Source organism: Sminthopsis crassicaudata, chromosome 4 (assembly GCF_048593235.1).
Source record: "Sminthopsis crassicaudata isolate SCR6 chromosome 4, ASM4859323v1, whole genome shotgun sequence".
NCBI classification, from domain to species: domain Eukaryota; kingdom Metazoa; phylum Chordata; class Mammalia; order Dasyuromorphia; family Dasyuridae; genus Sminthopsis; species Sminthopsis crassicaudata.
This window is the reverse complement of record NC_133620.1, coordinates 118,245,744-118,264,268: the sequence shown is the minus strand read 5'-3', so window position 1 is coordinate 118,264,268 and position 18,525 is coordinate 118,245,744. Positions and strand designations below refer to the sequence as shown.

Here is an 18,525-nt window from a genome sequence, read left to right as displayed (position 1 = left end):
CTGAAAATTATGTATTTACAAAAATAAAATAATATTGAAAAAAAATTTTTAAATCATCCAAAGCAATCCCAATAGACTTGGGACAGAAAATGTCGTCTGCATCCAGAAAAATAATTAAGGAGACAATGTAAATCAACACATTCAAGACACTTAAATTCAGTACCCAATACACCTTTTTTTCTTTTCTTTTGGGCAAATCTGAAAAGAAACACTTGTTTCCAGAAGCTGATTGGGATAATCAACTAAGCAAGCATTTATTTAGTGGAGACCACTGGTATTGGAGTTACAAAGACCTGAGTTCAAATCTAGCCTGAGACACTTTCTATCTATGTGATCCTGGGCAAGTCACTTGACCCTCAAGTTTTCTCATCTATAAAATGAGCTGAAGAAGAAAAAGGCAGACTACTCCAATATCTTTGCCAAGAAAAAGACCCAAGGGTTTTTTTTTCCCCTTTTTGATCTGATTTTTTTTTTTGTGTGTGTGTAGTATAATAAATGTGAAAATATGTATAGAAGAATTGCACATGTTTAACATATACTGGATTGCTTGCTATCTAGGGGAGAGAGTAGGGTGGGAGAGAAATTTGGTACACAAGGTTTCCTAAGGATAAATATTGAAAACTAGCACTGTATATATTTTTTTAATTATTATTAAAACTATTATTTAAAAAAAGACTACATAAAATCATGAATGGATATGACTTAAAATAACCAGACAACAAAATAAGTAGTCACTGAAAGAATGGGAGTTAGTGAAAAATACAGTCCCTGCCCTCAAGCAGTTTATACTGGCAACATTTATATATTAATTAGTATTTATATAAGTATATACATAACATACATAAAGCAAGGTAACAAAAGAGAGAAAGATATGCAGTTATGAGGAGAAAGGCACTTGAGCTGGGTCTTGAAGTAAATTGGGAATTCCAAGAAACTTCAAGGAGATCACAATATTTAGAGCTAGAAGGAACGATGGAAGTTATTTGGTCTAATCCCAAGAGAAGGGAAAAGCACTCTAAGAATAAGAGAAAAACAGCACAAAGATAGTAACATAAGGCAGGCCAGTACAATGAGCCTAAAAGTGTGTGGTGGGAAATGATGTATATGATGGATAAAAAAGGAGGACAGGGAAGGCTGTTAAGAACTTTAAATGCTAAAAATCAAAAGTTTTTATTTGATTCTAAGTGCAATAGGGAGCCACTGGAATTCACCGAGTGAAAAAAGGGAAAAGGGACATGGTCAAACCTACACTTTAGGGAAATTACTTTGGCAGCCATATAAATGGAATGGAGAATGACTTGAAATAAGTAGATCAATTAGGAGGCTCTTACAACATAAGAACAACAGATATCTGAGTGGAGAGAAGAGGGTATATACATAAGATATAAAAGAGGCTTTTGGGGCCATTGTGTATGTAGATAAAGGGAATGATCTGGAGTAGGAATAAAGGATGCCACCAAGGTTATGAACCTGCATAGCTGAAAGGAAGATAGTGTCTTGAATAGGAATAGAAAATTCAGAAGAGGTGTGAATTTTGAAAGAAAGATAATGAATTCTGCTTTGCATACTGAGTTTGAAATGTGTATAGGATTTCAAACTTAAACTGTCCAAAGGATAGTTGGTGATGCAAAATTGAAGTTCAGGAAAGAGAATAGTTTTTGGATACTAGGGAATTTTGGACTGATTCTTTCAAGACTATTTCTGCATATGTCTTAATGAAAAATACCTCTCAGCAGAAAAAAATTTCTGGTGACCAGTTCACCTGTGTAGAAGGGAGAAAGGTATTATTTGAAGTGAGGAACCTCAGCAAAAAAAAGAAAAGGAGAGGCAGGATGGACTAAACCAAAGTTCTTCCATTTCCATCACAGTGGTGGAAACATATACTCACCAATCCTCAGATTAACCTTTTTATTTTAGTTATCTGTCTGTGTACATTAGCTCTTCTATTAGCCTACAAACTCCATGAAGGCAGAGATAACTTTATCTATACCTTCTACTCAGCGCCTAACACAGGGCAGACACTTATCAAGTATTTGTTTATTTGAATTGATACAATTTCCTAATGCTGCAATTTTAATAGAGTCAATGTTAGGAAAAGGATCACAATGATTTAGATAAACTACAGAAGGAGAAAATACTTTGGGGTCATTCCCAAAGACCATTTGCAAGTTCGATAAAAGTCTGGATACCACCTCACTCCCATGAAATTTATCATAATAGAATTTTGCTTACTTCCTCTTATTATTCAAATTTCTTCCTCTTCAGAAATTCCACTCCTCATAGGCATTATATATTCATGTTACTAGGCATAACAAAAAATCAACAGTATAAAACAATATATCAAATGTTGGCCCCCAACTTCTAAAATTATTAAATATAGCATTGTATGCAATTCTGAGCTGAATCTTTATAAATTAACCCCATTAACTTCATCCTAATCTTAATGCTAAACATGAAAGAAAGATAATGAATTCTGCTTTGCATACTGAGTTTGAAATGTGTATAGGATTTCAAACTTAAACTGTCCAAAGGACAGTTGGTGATGCAAAATTGAAGTTCAGGAAAGAGAATAGTTTTTGGATACTAGGGAATTTTGGACTGGTTCTCTCAAGACTATTTCTGCATATATCTTAATGAAAAAAGGAGAGGGAAGATGGACTCTAAGAAGATTATAAAGAAGGGTAACAAGTGTGAATTGACAGAAAGGGAGGGAGAGGACCAATTGATGACTGAGAAGCAGTCAATGCTGCAAAGTAATTAGATAGCCAGTCTCAGAATAAGGAAAATCAGGATTCAAGTCCTGCCTCAGATATATTAAAAGTATGAATCTGACCAAGTCAATTAGTCCTTCAAGCAGCTATAGGACAAAAAGGTATCAATCTGTATTGGTAGAAGTTTTCTATACTGATGAAATCTTAAGTCAAGTAGATCACTTTATTGATATGGGATAGCAATTATAAATATACTAACAAAATAAATCCAGGGATTAAATGCTAGTCAGAGCCAAAATCTTCAAACACCACCCTAAAAAACAAAACACCATTTAGAAAGAATCTTAATGTACAAGGCAGACTAGAGGGTCCAAACTAAAAGATGGCTGATGTCTTTGGGCAAGAGTCTGGATCAGTTAAAACAAGTAGACACACATTTTTAATTGTAAGATTTCTACAACTGTTACTCTTCCATTATAAGAAAATCTTCCTATGGTCATTTTCTCTTCATGATAAATAAGCAAAAGTAAGGGGAAGATTCAGGAAAACATGCAGATGCAAAAGAATGCAAATAGACCTAAAACTCTAAAGGACACTAGTCCTTTAGACTGGTCAGTATTCTAGATCTATAAAGCAGAAAAATGATGAACCAAGTGTCAGGGCAAAATTGGTCAAGAACCAAATTTGGTGTCAGTAATCTAGTAGACCCCAGGCTTGTAGTTGATGGCAAAAATGGTCTCACTTGGAAACTATGTTCTTAGAAAAATTTAGAAAATCAATAATGAGATTATAAGCAAATTAGGAGAACAAGGGATAATCTGCCTCTCAGATCTTTGAAAAAGGAAGGAATTTATGACCGAGGAACTAAAGAACATTATAAAATGCAAAATGGACAACTTTGATTACATTAAATTAAAAAGATTTTGCACAAACAAAACTCATACAGACAAGATTAAAAGAGAAGCACAAAACTGGGGGGGAAATTTACAGCCAATGTTTCTGATAAAGGTCTCATTTCTAAAATATATAAAGAACTGATTCAAATATATAATAATACAACTCATCCTCTATTAGATAAATGGTCAAATGATATGAACAATTTTCAGATGAAGAAATTAAATCCATCTATAATCATATGAAAAAATGTTCTAAATCACTATTAGAGAAATGCAAATTAAGACAACTCTTGTGAGAGAACCAGTCCAAAATTCCCTAGTATCCAACAACTAGACACCTCTCAGATAGATAGGAAAAGATAACAATAAATGTTGGAAGGGATATGGGAAAACTGGGATACAAATACATTGTTGATGGAGTTGAGAACTGATCCAACCATTCTGGAGAGCAATTTGGAAATGTGCCCAAAGGGCTACCAAATTGTGATTCCTTTTGATCCAGCAGTGTTAATACTGAGTCTGTATCCCAAAGAGATCATTTAAAAAAAGGGAAAAGGATCCACATGTGCAAAAATGTTTGTAGCAACCCTTTTCATAGTAGCAAAGAACTGGAAACTGAGGAGATGTTCATCAGTTGGGGAATGGCTGAATAAGATATGGTATAAGAATGTAATGGAATATTATTGTTCTATATGAAATGATCAGCAGAATGATTTTAGAAACATTTGCATGAACTGATACTAAGTGAAATGAGTAGAACCAAGAAAACATTGTATACAGCAACAAGATTATATGATGATCAACTGTGATGGACTTGGCTCTTTTCAACAATGAGGTAATTAAGGTCAATTCCTATGGATTTGTAATGAAGAGCCATTTGCAACCTGAAAGAAGACTATGGGGACTAAATGTGGAAAACAACATAGTACTTTCACCTTTTTTATTATTGCTTGCTTATTTTTTTTTTCCCTTTTTGATTTGATTTTTCTTGTGCAACTCAATAAATGTGGAAATATGTTTAGAAAAATTGCACATATTTAACTTATATTGGATTACTTGCTGTCTAGGGAAGGAAGGAAGAAAAAATTTGGAACACAAGGTTTTGAATGTTGGAAACTATTTTGCATGCAATTTTAAAATAAAAGCTATAATTAAACTTTTAAAAAATTAACTGCAAACCTTTAAATACAGCATGATAAAGAAGAAAAAGGACTCACATGTACAAAAATGTTTGTAGCAGCCTTTTTTGTGATGGCAAAGAATTGGAAAATGAATAAATGCTCATCAATTAGAGAATGACTGAGTAAGTTTGGATTATTAATATTCTATAAAAAATTATGAAGGGCCTCTAGAAAGGCCAGGAAAGATTTACATGAACTGATGTCAAGTGAAACAAACAGAATCAAGAATACAGTGCACAATAATAGCAAGATTATTCAATGATCAACTATGATAGATATAGTTCTTCTCAGCAGTTCAGTGATCCAAGGCAATTTTAATAAACTCTGGTTGGAAAACTCCATTCCCAACAAGACAGAGAACTATGGAGATTGAATGTAAATCAACACATGTTACACACTGTTATTTTCCTGCTGCTTTTGTTTTTCTCTTGTAGTTTTTCCCTTTTGTTCTGATTTTTTTCTTCCAAAATGATTCATAAGGAAATGTGGTAAAAAAAAAAAAAAAAAAGAATGTACATTTATAACCAAAAAGAATGTTGTTCTTTATGTGTCACTGGGGGAAATAAAATTTTTAAAAAAAGACAATCAGTGGCAATAGGGAACAATGGTTTAAAAAAAGGCAGACACATAAGTAGGATGGAGGACACTGGGAAGAGTTAAATAAAAAAAAGAAGGCAAAAACAAAGGCTTAGGTGTTAGGGGGAGAATAATAGGAAGTATACAAGAAAAAAGAAAGGGATACAAGTTTAAGAAAAAAAGAAAGAGAGAGAAAGAGAGAGAGAGAGAAAGAGAGAGAGAGAGAGAGAGAGAGAGAGAGAGAGAGAGAGAGAGAGAGAGAGAGAGAGAGAGAGAGAGAGAGAGAGAAACAAAAGCCAGAAAGAGGAAATAGCAGATAAGGAAGGGGATCCAAAGACTTGAGTATAATGCAAATCTAGTAAATCTAGCAGAGGAAAAGTAAGGGCCAAAGAACAAGCTAAATGGGCTTGAGAAGGTTCAAGAAAGTAGAAATTCCCAGATCAAGCAATATAGCTGAAAACTGAACCTGGGGTTTTCACTTTCCATCATCTCTTTCTGTTCTACTCTTACCTTCCTACAAAAAGATGTCTTAATACTACTACAAAAATATTGCTCCTGAAAATCAAGTTTAGCCCTTCCAACTGCACTAGCAGGTATTTTCCAAAAGACAAGGTGGTAGGGATAAGGCAGGGTAGGAATGAGTGACATGAGAAGACTATGCCAATAGGCTGGGTTGAGTCTAAGCTATTTATCCTTGGCTGCATACTGAGTGGCAAAGGAGCTGACATGGGCCAAGGAGAATGGCAAAGGGGGGCAGTAATAGCAAAATCAAAGTTTTTACTCTCACTCTTCCTCCCACTTTCTTGGTAGAATTTCCAGTTCTACCTGCTTAGCCCCACCTCCCTGCGTCTCTGCCGTGGGGTTTGGGTCAGACCTGTCCAGGCATCATTACAAGAGAACCCGCCCAGCACGCAGTCCTGGAACCTGGCGCCATACTTCCTGTTAGTCCCTGCCCCTCCACAACCTACTGCATCATCACGCCTCCACTTCACAGAGCAGATTACCTAAATTGGACTTTAGACAGAAACTTCACTTATCAGGGAGTCCAGGCAGAATTCCCAAGGAAGGACTAGTTTTAGTTCATGACTGTTCCTGTGGCTGGCCATTCTGCTGTCATGTGGTTTGTGACCAAGATCAGAGTCAGATACTGAATTAGAGTTGGAAAAAAGCTTTATAAGTTATCCAGTTCAACTTGTTAGTAAATGAAAGAATCCCCCTACATCCTTCTGCATAAGAGGGAATCAATTTTCCTCTTTTAACTTATAACAAGTTGTCTATTTCCTAAATCCCCCACTGCAAAATTATATGGGAGAAGAGGTATCAGACTTATTGCCATGTCCACAAAAACAAGTGCAAACATAGGAAAGGATACACACTGACTGTTACTACTCCCCTTAGACTCAGCTGCCACACATTAAGGAAAGGGAAGCTATTATTTCCATCATCTGAGGTCTCAGCCCAAAACACAACCTTTAGCTACAAACCAAATGCTCACATCAGATTGTCAAAGCTGAAAACTTCTAACAGAACTGAATTTTTTAAAACTATCTTCCACTTGGAACCAACTGGACTAGTCCCTGAGCATGAGAAATACTGAAAACAAACAAGAAAGCAGAATGCCAAGGAAAACGAAAATAAAAGCCAGGCTCATAAGAGAAGAAAGAAAAGATTGTATTCTGAGATATGTTTTCTAGTTCTCCTAGTTGAGGCAGCAAGGTGACACAGGAGAGAATGCTGGAACAAGAGTCAGGAAATTCAAATCCAGTCTTAGAAAGGTATATTAGCTCTGTGATCCTGGACAAGTCATTTAACCTGAGTTTCCTCAACTGAGGATAATAATAGCACCTACTTTTCAGGGTTGTCATGAGGAACAAACAAGATAATATTTGTAGAGTTCCTGGCATATAGTAGGTTCTTAATAAATGTTTTGCCTGCCACAGACTTTGAGCGAATTTTTGTCCAAGAATAGGCCAAAGGTGAATGGGAGAATGAAGAAGGGAGGAAGAGAAATGATTCACCTCTTCAACACTTCATTGCTAGTTTGTCTGTTGGCATCTGTACTGTCTGCTCCTACTCAAGGAAACAAGTTCAGAGCAGGATAGGCCCCCACATCTTCAGCTACAAGGAGGGCAATGAAGCTAATGAACCGTTAACCACAACTCTTATCTAACAGCTAGCCAGTAATAATCCCCAGAGGAACCTATCTGTAGGCTAAAAACAAGTATTTCCATAACAATTACATAGAATTCAGGAAACAAGGCCAAAAAAAACTGAATGCAGCACAGGAAACATAGGGACACAGCTAACAGAAACAGGACCTGAGCAGCAAGGCCTTTTTCTACCTGAAATGCTTGGAAACAGAAAACCAGGACCTGCACAAACTGAAAGAGATAAAACTTTTAATCCATCTCTTAAATGCCACAAAATATTCTTCCATGTAAATTTTACAACTTCAGATGTCATCCCATCTAGTTTCTAGGCAGAACAGCCCCCTAGACTAGCCCAGCCTGAAGATGGGATATCTCCTATGTTGAAAGAATTGAAAGGAGATTCTAGAAACCTCACTTAGTCATTAGTTCCGCTAGTTCACAGCACCCAATTCCCCAATATCTAGCCCCCAATTTTCCTGTTATTCCAGTCTTTCCTTTTAATTTGGTCCTGAGAGGAAATGAGAAAAACAGGTGCCCTTCCTCCATACAATAACCATGAAAACTTATGATTTCCAGACTGAGATTTAGCTTTTAATTCAACAAACATGTATTAAGAATTTGCTAAGCTAAGGAACTGTGATATGTGCTGGGCCACAAATATAAATTATAACACAATCCCTACACTTCAAAGAGCTCACACAGGCCTATTTATCTTCTCTCCTGAGGACTATTACATTTTGTTTTATTCCCAGTGCCTAGTACAGTATCTTATACCTAATAGGCAATTAAACACTGGTTGAATTCTTTTCAACTACCTTCCTTGCCCAGTGAGGTATCTTTCTAATAGAGCATTGCTCTTTTCAAAACATTAAGTCCAAAGAGTGTGCAAAGAGTGGCCTATTGTGGAAACCCCCAAGACCTCATCTTTGACCATTAAAATAGAGGCGATAGGTTAGAAAATGGGGAGACAGCTATATAGGCGATCAAAGGACAGAAGCAGTTGTATACTAGACTAAAAGCCCTACTTTCTGCATTTTACGAGTGGGGAGTTAGAAACATACTCCAACTTCATCTTTACCCATCAACTATCCCATGATGCTCTCCCCAAACTGATCTCAGTCATGGCATTTTCTCCCTATCTTCCCAAACCCTTTTCAGGAACCCAAATGCAAGGGCCTAATTCTGAGACAATGATCATTTGATAATACTAATTTACATTTATACCTAACTATTATCTTACTTCATCCCTGCCACAAACTTGTGAGGTAGGGCAGGATAGAAAATGAAAAACAAACAAACAAAAAAACAAAGGAAATCCGGAGAAGTTAAGTGATTTACTCAAGCACCCTGGTCTCCTGGCTCTTAGGCTTATACAATTTCACTATTCTCTGAACATGCTTCATCCTGTATTCAACCATACTCCTAATCCAATTCTACTCTGAAGATACCAGACTGCAGCAATTGTTTCTCTTTTCTTTTGTTTTCGATTCACTTTATATCAGCTAATATGACTTCCCAGGTTTCTCTGAATCTGTCCTTTTCACAATTTCTAACGGCACAATATCCATTATATTCACATATCTTAAGTTATGGGCATCCCTTTTACTTTCCAGAAGAGCAGCTATAAATACTTTTAACTATATGAGTCTTTTCCTTTGTCATTTCTCTATCCAGATTACAAGGAAATCTCCAGCTTGATACAGTACTACCCAGTTTGAGCCAAAATTTCTAGGAATTCCCATAAGATGTAAGAGGACAGAAGAGTCCATGATTCAGTAACTTTTGACCCTTAAAACTACTAACTGGAAAAAGAGAAAGGCTAGAGTATCATATTACTTCTGGTAATTCAGAGGACATTTTGTCTGAAAGAGCCCTTTAACTTTTTGAATCTTAGCTGTGGCACAAGGGATTTAGCAAAGCTAGCACATTTCTAAGGTATAATCAGAACACAAAGAACAAGGAAAAGGAGAAAGGAAGAAAAAGAAAGAAAAATGAAAAATCAAAAGGAAAAGGGAAAAAATAAACAAGAAAAAGATACACAAAACTCATATACTGTTTCCATCACAAGCACAGATACAAAGATGAGACAGATAAACATTCATATAATTCAAACACCAAAACATTTTTCACATATAGATAGTACAAATGGGTTGTGCAACAAACTAACCAATACACAAACCAGACAGCTAGCCTAAACGGACAAATCAAAAAAGCAAAGGCTCCACCAAAAGAGTTTTCCATTGTTTCAGAGGAAAGGGAGTTGATGAAAGAAACAAAAACTGAGACCCAAGAGTAGAGGAAGGGCAGTGTACTTCTGGGCTGGGAAAAAAAGTCCACCCAATCAACAAACACCTCCCCCTCCCCAAGGGGAATGGTCAGTTAGTCAACAACAAAGATAAAGTTCTCCAGAGGTGGAACAGTAGGAGAGGAGTCAAAGGAAGCTCCGCCTGTTTGCGTGGAATTCCAAATTTCAACTTTACTCCAACTTTGGGAATAACTGGCCCCCTGAACCAATAACCGTGACTTGCAAATAGTAAGGAACTAAGGGGAAGAGGGGGAGGGAAAGCCCATTCACATGAAAAAAAAGCAACTCGCAGAAGAAAAGATCTCCTCAGCAACAGGACAGAAATCTTCACCCCCTTCCCTGCCCCATTCACAGCCGACCGTAAACTGTGACCCCCGCCAGGTGGTGGGAAGACACAAAAGGCAATTTCACGAGCTATTTCTCATTAAGTGTGTGTGCCGTAGATCCCCCTCACTGGGCTGTGTAAGTATGCGTGGGGAGTGAACGGGTACGATTGTTTATGTGGGTTACGTACAAGGGAAGAGAATAAGAATTTATATGGTGCCTACTATGTGCCAGGCACCGTGCTAAGCGCTTTACAAATATTATCGCACATATGATGTATGTAAAAATGTAGATGAGGGAGAAAGATCGAGACCGTGGCCGTAACCACGAGTTGAGAGTGCGACCAAGAGACCTACAACACAAAGCCCTTAGCCCTTAGTAGGGCTAAAATGCGGATGGGGGTGAAACAGGATGTGTGGGGGAGGGGCCAAAACACTTTCCCAAACGAGGGACGAGCCTGGAAGAGGGGAGGAGCACCCGACCCCCACCCAGCTCCTGCGATCCTCTTCAAAGCCCAGAGCACTCACACAGGGTCGCCGCCGTGAAAAGAAGGAGAAGATGCCTCTGCCCGGGCCGCTTCATCATCCTGATCCCGATCCCGATCCCGATCCCAATTCCAATCCCTATCCGATCTCCCGATCGGCGCCGCTGCCCAAGCTGCCCGAAGCCTAAGAGTAGCCTCCTCCACGACCGCCGCACCCAGACTGAACCGCAGCCACCAGGTGGGATCCCGCCCCCCACTTCCCCCCCACTCCCGATTGGCTGGCGCTCCGCCCCGATATAGTTTGATTGGGAGAGAGAGCTGCCTCGGCTCCTGAGTGACTCACCGTAGCCAGGTGCAACCCCACCTCTCACCTAACTCCGGCTAGGATTGGCATAATTCCAAGACCGAAACTTTTCTGATTGGTTTAGGCAAACGTCAGTCCTCCGGATTAACTCGGAGTCTTCTCCAGGTGAGGGCCAATGTGATTGGATAGTATCCTTGTTGGGGGTGAACCGTTGAACGAATGGCTGGGGTATGGGGAGAGGCGGAGTGAGGTAACGTTTCAGGTAAGGAGGGTGAGGAGGAGCCCCAAGTCTGGGAACGCTGTATCTTAAGTTCCTTGAATACCAGGCACCTCCTAGGTACTGTGCGAGATACCTGGACCGTGAGAAGGCTGTTTCCATAACAGATAACTGGGGCATTCTACATTCAAAGCAGTTACTTTATTATTAGTGATACATTATATCGTTAAATCTTGCTACATTTAAGGTAGTTACTTTATTGTTAATGCTACATTATGTCGTTAAATCTTGCTACATTCAAAGCAGTTACTTTATTCATGGCTGGCTAATCCTATTATATTCCTCACCTGGGTTCTTCCAGACCTCTCTCTTCAAAATTCACCTTTGCCCTTTGCTCTCGGCAGTTTTCATCTACCTTGCTTCTCTAGTTCTGTTAACTCCCTTTCTCCCCTCCTCATCTCTCCCTGACTCATCCTACATCCCTGAAGTAGGATCTTACGCAATCACTTCTACTTTCTGAGCCTTCCTTTCCTCATCTATAAAAAAGGAAGTTCGGCTAGATGATCTCTTAAATCCACTTTCAACTCTGTGTTACTTAATGTTTCATCTTTCTCTCTCAAAGGAAAAGGGTGATTTTCCTTCTTGCTATTACCGACGCAAACCAAAACATTCTTCACATTCTCTCCTGTTTCCTGACCTTCCTTTAAAGTTATATTCATAGGATTTAAGTTTAGAGCTGAAAGGAACCTGGAAGTCATTTAGTCTCACCTCATTTTATAAATGAGAAATCTAAGTGACTTTCCCTTTAGAGAATTTGTTCAATTTTTTATTTCAGTGTTTAATAAAATGTTTGTTGATTCAGTAATTTCCCAGAGTCACAAAAGTAGTGACAGAAGTAGGATTTGAATCCAGGTTGTCTAAATACAACTACAACACTCTTTATAATACATTTGCTTTTGAAAAGGAAGACTATTAGGGACAGCTAGACTGAGCAGTGGAGAGAGCCCTGGAATAGGTTACTTCAAAGTTATTAGCTGGGCAAATTATTTAACCCCAATTGCCCCACCAAAAAAAAAAAAAAAAAATAGAAGACAGGTTGAAGAGAATACCCATTTCTTTCAAAGAGTCATGAAAATGGGGACATTTAACCTTCTACTATTTAAATATTGTGATACCTCTCACATATTATTAGGGAAGGGGAACTACTATATTCATTTTTTTTTTAAATGATCAGAGTACACAAACTATAGACTACTGACTTGATTTTGATTCCTTGGAAAAATCTAAATCATATGTAAAAAGAAATAATTAACAAACAAACAATTAGAAAGGGAAGTGGTGATGACAAAGAGTCTGGCTTCCAAAAGAATAGGTTATACCATACTAATTTCATTTCCTTTTTTTTTTTTTTTGTAGAATTGTTAAACTAGTAGATAATGGGAATGCTGTAGATATAATTTACCCAGATTTTAGTAAAGCTTTTGATAAAGTATCATATAGTAATCTTTTTTCTTTTTTGAAAAAAAAAATTTTAATTGATTTTTTTGATTGTTTTTTGCATTATAAGTTTGCTACAGCATCTCTTACACTCTTGCTCCACCTCCTACCTAGAGATCCTTCCCATTTAACAAATAGTATTTTTAAGACAAAAAAGAAAAGAAAAAAAGAGGGAGGAAAATCAGCACAATCAATCAATACATTGAAAAAGTTCAAAAATGTGCAAAGCGAAGCACTTATGGATTTCCCATATCCATCAAACCAAAGTAAACTGGGAGAGTCCTCTCATATCTCTTTTTTCAAGTCATGTTTGATCTTTATACTTTTGAAAATTTGTTTTTAATTATTTTGTGGGTGGTTGTTAGTTCTACTTACTTTGTTGTAGTCACCGAGTGTCTTATCTCTTGAATCTACTTACTTTTCAACATTTGTACATGTAGATCGGTCCATGCCTCTCTGTATTTGTGATATTTATCACTTATAACAGCATACACTCACATTCCACAATTTGTTTAGCCATTCCTCAAGTGATGGATACCTATTTTTCTATTACAAAAAGTGCTGCTATATAATATTTAGTACATATGAGGACATTTGTGATCTTTTTGTTATCAATAACTTCCTTGGGTTGAAAGAGAACTATATTTTGATCACTTTATTTACATAATTCCAAATTGCTTTCTAAAATGTTTGTACTGATTCATAGCTCCACCAACAATGCATCAGTGTGCTTATTATATTACAATCCCTCCAACATTAGTTATTGCCTTTTTTGGGTCATCTTTGCCAAATTGCAGGGTGCAGGCTAAAAATTTAAAGAATTCTTTTGATTGGATTTTCTTTTATTATGAGTGATTTAGAGACTTTTTTCATATGGTTTTTAATGCTTAGCAATTCTTTTGAGAACTTTTTGTTCATATCCTTTAACCATTTATCCATTGGGGAATATTTGTTAATTTCTTATATATCTTGAATATCAGATTCTTATCAGTGAAATTTGATACAAAAATATTTTCCCATTTGAAAGTTTCCCTGATTATTCTGGATTCATTAGTTTAGTGTGTGCAGAAAATTTTCAGTTTCATATAATAAAAATTATCTATTTCATCTGTTCTAATTGCCTTTGACCTTTGTTTAAGAATATATCTCCTACACATAGATGTGAGAGGTATACAATGTTCTAATTTTTTTTTTTTATTGCAGATCTTTAATATTAAAGGTGTGTGTTTGTTTAGAATGTATTGTGGAATGTGGTGTAAGGTGTTGATCTATGCCTGATTTCTGCCAGTCTTTCTTCTAGTTATATAATGTTACAATGGAAGATATAGAGAGAAATGGACTAGAAAATATTATAGAGACATTCAGAACTACTTTGAAGGCTAGACTCAGACATTAATTCTTTAATGTCAAAGTGGCAAGATAATTTCGCTGGAATACTCTAATGATCTGTCCTTGGCCATATGGAGTTTAATATTTTTTCATTAATGATTTGAACAAAAGCATAGATGATACATACTTATCAAATTTGCAGATGACCAGAAGCTTGGATAAAAAGAAAATACACTGGGTGATAGAGTCAAAATCTAAAAGGATCTTTACAGGAGGAGAAAAAAATAGAATTTCAGGCATGGGAGACAGTGAGTGAAAATGCAATGTATGTCAAGATAGCAAGAAGTAGAGTTGAATTTTACCCTACAGATACTCCAAACACATCTAGAAAATGAGCCAGAAACACAAAGTTTTGCAAGCGTCAATGTTGAAAAATTATCCATGCATATGTTTTGAAAATAAAAGCTTTAATTAAAAAAAAAAGAAAAAGAAAAAAAATTTCTATAATCAGATCAAGTGGTCAGTAGAAGACATGAGTACAATGCAAGTATGTAAGATCTTGCTGTTTTCAGTCTGGATTTGTCATCATTCCTTATCCCAAACATTATTATAACTTATTAAATAAATAAGTTAGGCTTGTCATCTGCCTATTAATATTTTTATTATAGCTTTTTATTGACAAAACATATGCATGGGTAATTTTTCAACACTGACCCTTGAAAAACTTCTGTTCCAACTTGTCCCTTCCTTTCCTCCAACCCCTCCCCAGATGGCAGATAGTCCCATATATGTTAAATATGTTAAAGTATTTGTTAAATACAATATTTGTATACATATTTATACAGTTGTCTTGCTACACAAGAAAAATTGAATTTAGAAATAAGGTAAAAATAACCTGGGAAGAAAAACAAAAATACAAGCAAACAACAGAAAGAGTGTAAATGCTATGCTGTGGTCCACACTCATTTCCCAATGTTCTTTCACTGGCTGTAGCTGGTTCTGTTCATTACTAATCACTTGGAACTGATTTGGATCTTCTCATTGTTGAAGAGAGTCACGTCCATTAGAATTGATCCTCATATAGTATTTTTGTTGAAGTGTATAATGATCTCCGGATTCTTCTCATTTCACCCAGCATCAGTTCATGTAAGTCTCTCCAGGCCTTTCTGAAATCATCCTGCTGGTCATTTCTTACAGAACAATAATATTCCATAACATTCATATGGCACAATTTAATCAACCATTCTCCAATTGCTGGGCATTCATTCAATTTCCATTTTCTAGCCACTACAAAAAGGGCCGCCACAAACATTTTTGCACATACAGGTCTCTTTCCCTTCTTTAAGATCTCTTGGAAATATAAGCCCATGCCTACTAATATTTACATAATCATGAACAAGATTAAACTCCTAATATAGCTCATCCTTTATGAGTGATATAGGAATAATTAGATAAAAGTAAAAGAAGTTTGTAGAACAAAGAGGCAAACACAATGTTATACCATTATCCCATGGATTAACACTAGGGTACATCTAAACTACTATAATAAAATGCATGGGTGTGAGATCTGAGCTATTTTGCTTAGAATTATAGTCCTTTCTCTATCCTAAATAACTTAGTAAATAAGGATTTGGCCTCATCTGCCTGTTCTGAAATATATGTTTCTGTATAAAATAAAATCCTTAATATTTCAAAATGATGTAGGAATCGTTGGACATCCATGTAACTGTTTATGGAAACAAGTTATTATTTGATGAACTATTAAACTATATCAGAAACATTTTCAGTTTGATTTGAAGAAAAAGATTTTAGTGCAATCACTTTTGTTAGAGGGAAGTTATTTATGAAATATTTTGAGTTATATCAATGGAAAATTCAACTTTATTCTAATTTATTACTAATGTAGAAATAACATTTGTAAAGCATGTCCTATGATACAAACATGTTTTGCAAGCATTGATATATACTGTTTTAAAATTTTAAAAAGTACCATATCAACATTTAGACATAAAAGGATGATAACTATAAGCAAATTATGAAGAACAAGGAATAGTTTACCTGTCAGATCCTTGAAGAAAAGAGAAGTTTATGACCAAACTAGAAATAGAGAACATTATGAAATGCAAAATGGATAATTTTGATTATATTAAATTTTTAAAAGTTTTGCATAAAGCAATACAGCCAAGATTAGAAAGGGAAGCAGAAAACTGTGAAACAATTTTTACAGCAAATGTTTATGCTAAAAGCTTCATTTCTAAAGTATGTAAAGAATTGAGTCAAATTTATAAGAATACATATCATTCCCCAATTGACAAATGGTTAAAAGATATGAACAGTTTTCAGATGAAGAACCATCTAAAGTCATATGAAAAAAATGCTCTAAATCACAATTGATTAAAAATGTATATTAAAACACCTCAGAAACATCACTTCATACCTCTCAAATTAGCTAAGGTAACAGGAAAAAGTAATGGTAAATATTGGAGGGGATATAGAAAATCTGGGACACTAACACATTGTTGGTGGAGTTGTAAACCTTTCCAACCATTCTGGACAGCCATATGGAACTATGCTCAAATGGCTACCAAACTGTGCACCCTTTAATCTATCAATGCCATGACTGAGTCTGTATCCCAAAGAGATCATAAAGGAGGGAAAAGGATGCATATGTGCAAAAAATTTTTGTAGTGGCAGAGAACTGGAAAATGAGTGGATGCCTATCAGTTGGGGGATGGCTGAATAAGTTATAGTTCTACTAAAATTACGAACAAGCTGATTTGGTTTTATTTTTTGTTTTTTTTTAATTAAAGCTGTTTATTTTCAAAACACATGCATAGATAAGTTTCAGCATTTACCTTTTTTTTATTATTTTTTTCAACATTCATCTTTGCAAAATCTCATGTTCCAAATTTTTTTTCCTTCCTCTTACCCCCTCCTTTAAATAGCAAATAATCCAATATGTGCAATGCTTCAGATCAAAAAGGGAAAAAAATGAGAAAGAACAAAATGTAAGCAAACAATAATAAAAAAGGTGAAAATACTATAATGACATCCACACTCAGTCCCCATAGTCCTCTCTACATGCAAATGTTTCTCTTCATCATAAAATCACTGGAACTGGCTTAAATCATCTGGCTGTTGAAAAGAACCATATCCATCTGAATTGATCATTATATAATTTTGCTGTTGCTGTATACAATGTTCTCCTGGTTCTACTCACTTCATTTAACATCAGTTCATATGTCTCTCCAGATCTCTCTGAAATCATTCTGCTGATCATTTCTTTTAAAACAATAATATTCCATTGCTCTGTAAGAAATGACCAGCAGTTGAAAAAATGAATAAAAAAAAAAAAAAAAAAGAAAAAAAGAAATGACCAGCAGGAGGAATACAGAGAGGCTTGGAGAGACTTACATCAACTGATGCTGAGTGAAATGAATAGAACCAGAAGATCGCTGTACACTTCAATGTTGTATGAAGATGTATTCTGATGGAAGTGGATATCTTCAACATAAAGAAGATCCAACTCACTTCCAGTTGATCAATGATGGACAGAAATAACTACACCCAGAGAAGGAACACTGGGAAGTGAATGTAAATTGTTAGCACTACTGTCTATCTACCCAGGTTACTTACAACAAGAAAATGGTATTTACACACATATATTGTATCGAGGTTATATTGTAACACATGTAAAATTTATGGGATTGCCTGTCATCGGGGGGAGGGAGTAGAGGGAAGGGGAGATAATTTGGAAAAAATGAATACAAGGGATAATGTTATTTAAAAAAAATTGCTCATGCATATATACTGTGGAAAAAAATTCTAAAAAAAAAAACAAAACAAAACAATAATATTCCATAACATTCATATACCATAATTTATTCAGCCTTTCTCCAACTGATGAGCATCTATTCACTTTCCAGTTTCTTGTCACTACAAAAGGGTTGCTGCAAACACTTTTGCACACATAGATCCTTTTCCCTTTCTTATGATCTCTTTCGGATATAGGCTTAGTAGAGATACTACTGGATGAACAGGTTGATTTTAGAAAAGTCTGGAAAGATATACATGAACTGATGCTGAGTGAAGCAAGTAGAATCAGGAAAATATTATACAAAGTAACAGCAATATTATGTGATGATCAACTATGATAGACTTAGCTCTTCTCAGCATTTGGGTGATATAAGAGAATTCCAATAGACTTGGAATGTAAAATGCCATCCACATTCAGAGACTGAATGTGGCTCAAGATATAATATTTTTATCTTTTTTTCTTCTGTTTTTTTCTTTCCCATAGTTTTTCTCTTTTGTTCTAATTTTTCTCTCCCAACATGACACATATGGAAATATATGTGTGTTTGTGTGTGTGTGTGTGTGTGTGTGTGTGTGTGTGTAAAAAGAATGTACATGTATAACCTAAAAGAAAAACTTAAAAGAAAAGAAAATGTATCAGACTAAGTCATGATTAGGAAATCCAAGGGAAAATCAAAGTAATTTTTTCAGCCCAGGTTAGCATAGCTTGAGGCAAAAGTGAAGTCTACTGATACT

General features: G+C 35.8%; 1 protein-coding gene across 2 annotated transcripts in view; it reads right to left on the bottom strand.

Annotated features, from left to right (window-relative positions):
* Positions 1-10,887, bottom strand: part of F11R (F11 receptor) — a 33,810-nt gene extending 22,923 nt beyond the window's left edge. The window contains exon 1 of one of the 2 annotated variants that reach the window (XM_074309258.1): positions 10,671-10,887. In XM_074309258.1, the coding sequence (XP_074165359.1) occupies positions 10,671-10,728 (58 nt within the window). In that variant the 5' untranslated portion in view covers positions 10,729-10,887. The remainder of the gene's footprint in view (positions 1-10,670) is intronic. The other variant, XM_074309257.1, reaches the window with a different exon arrangement.
* Between the last annotated feature and the right edge of the window lie 7,638 nt (positions 10,888-18,525).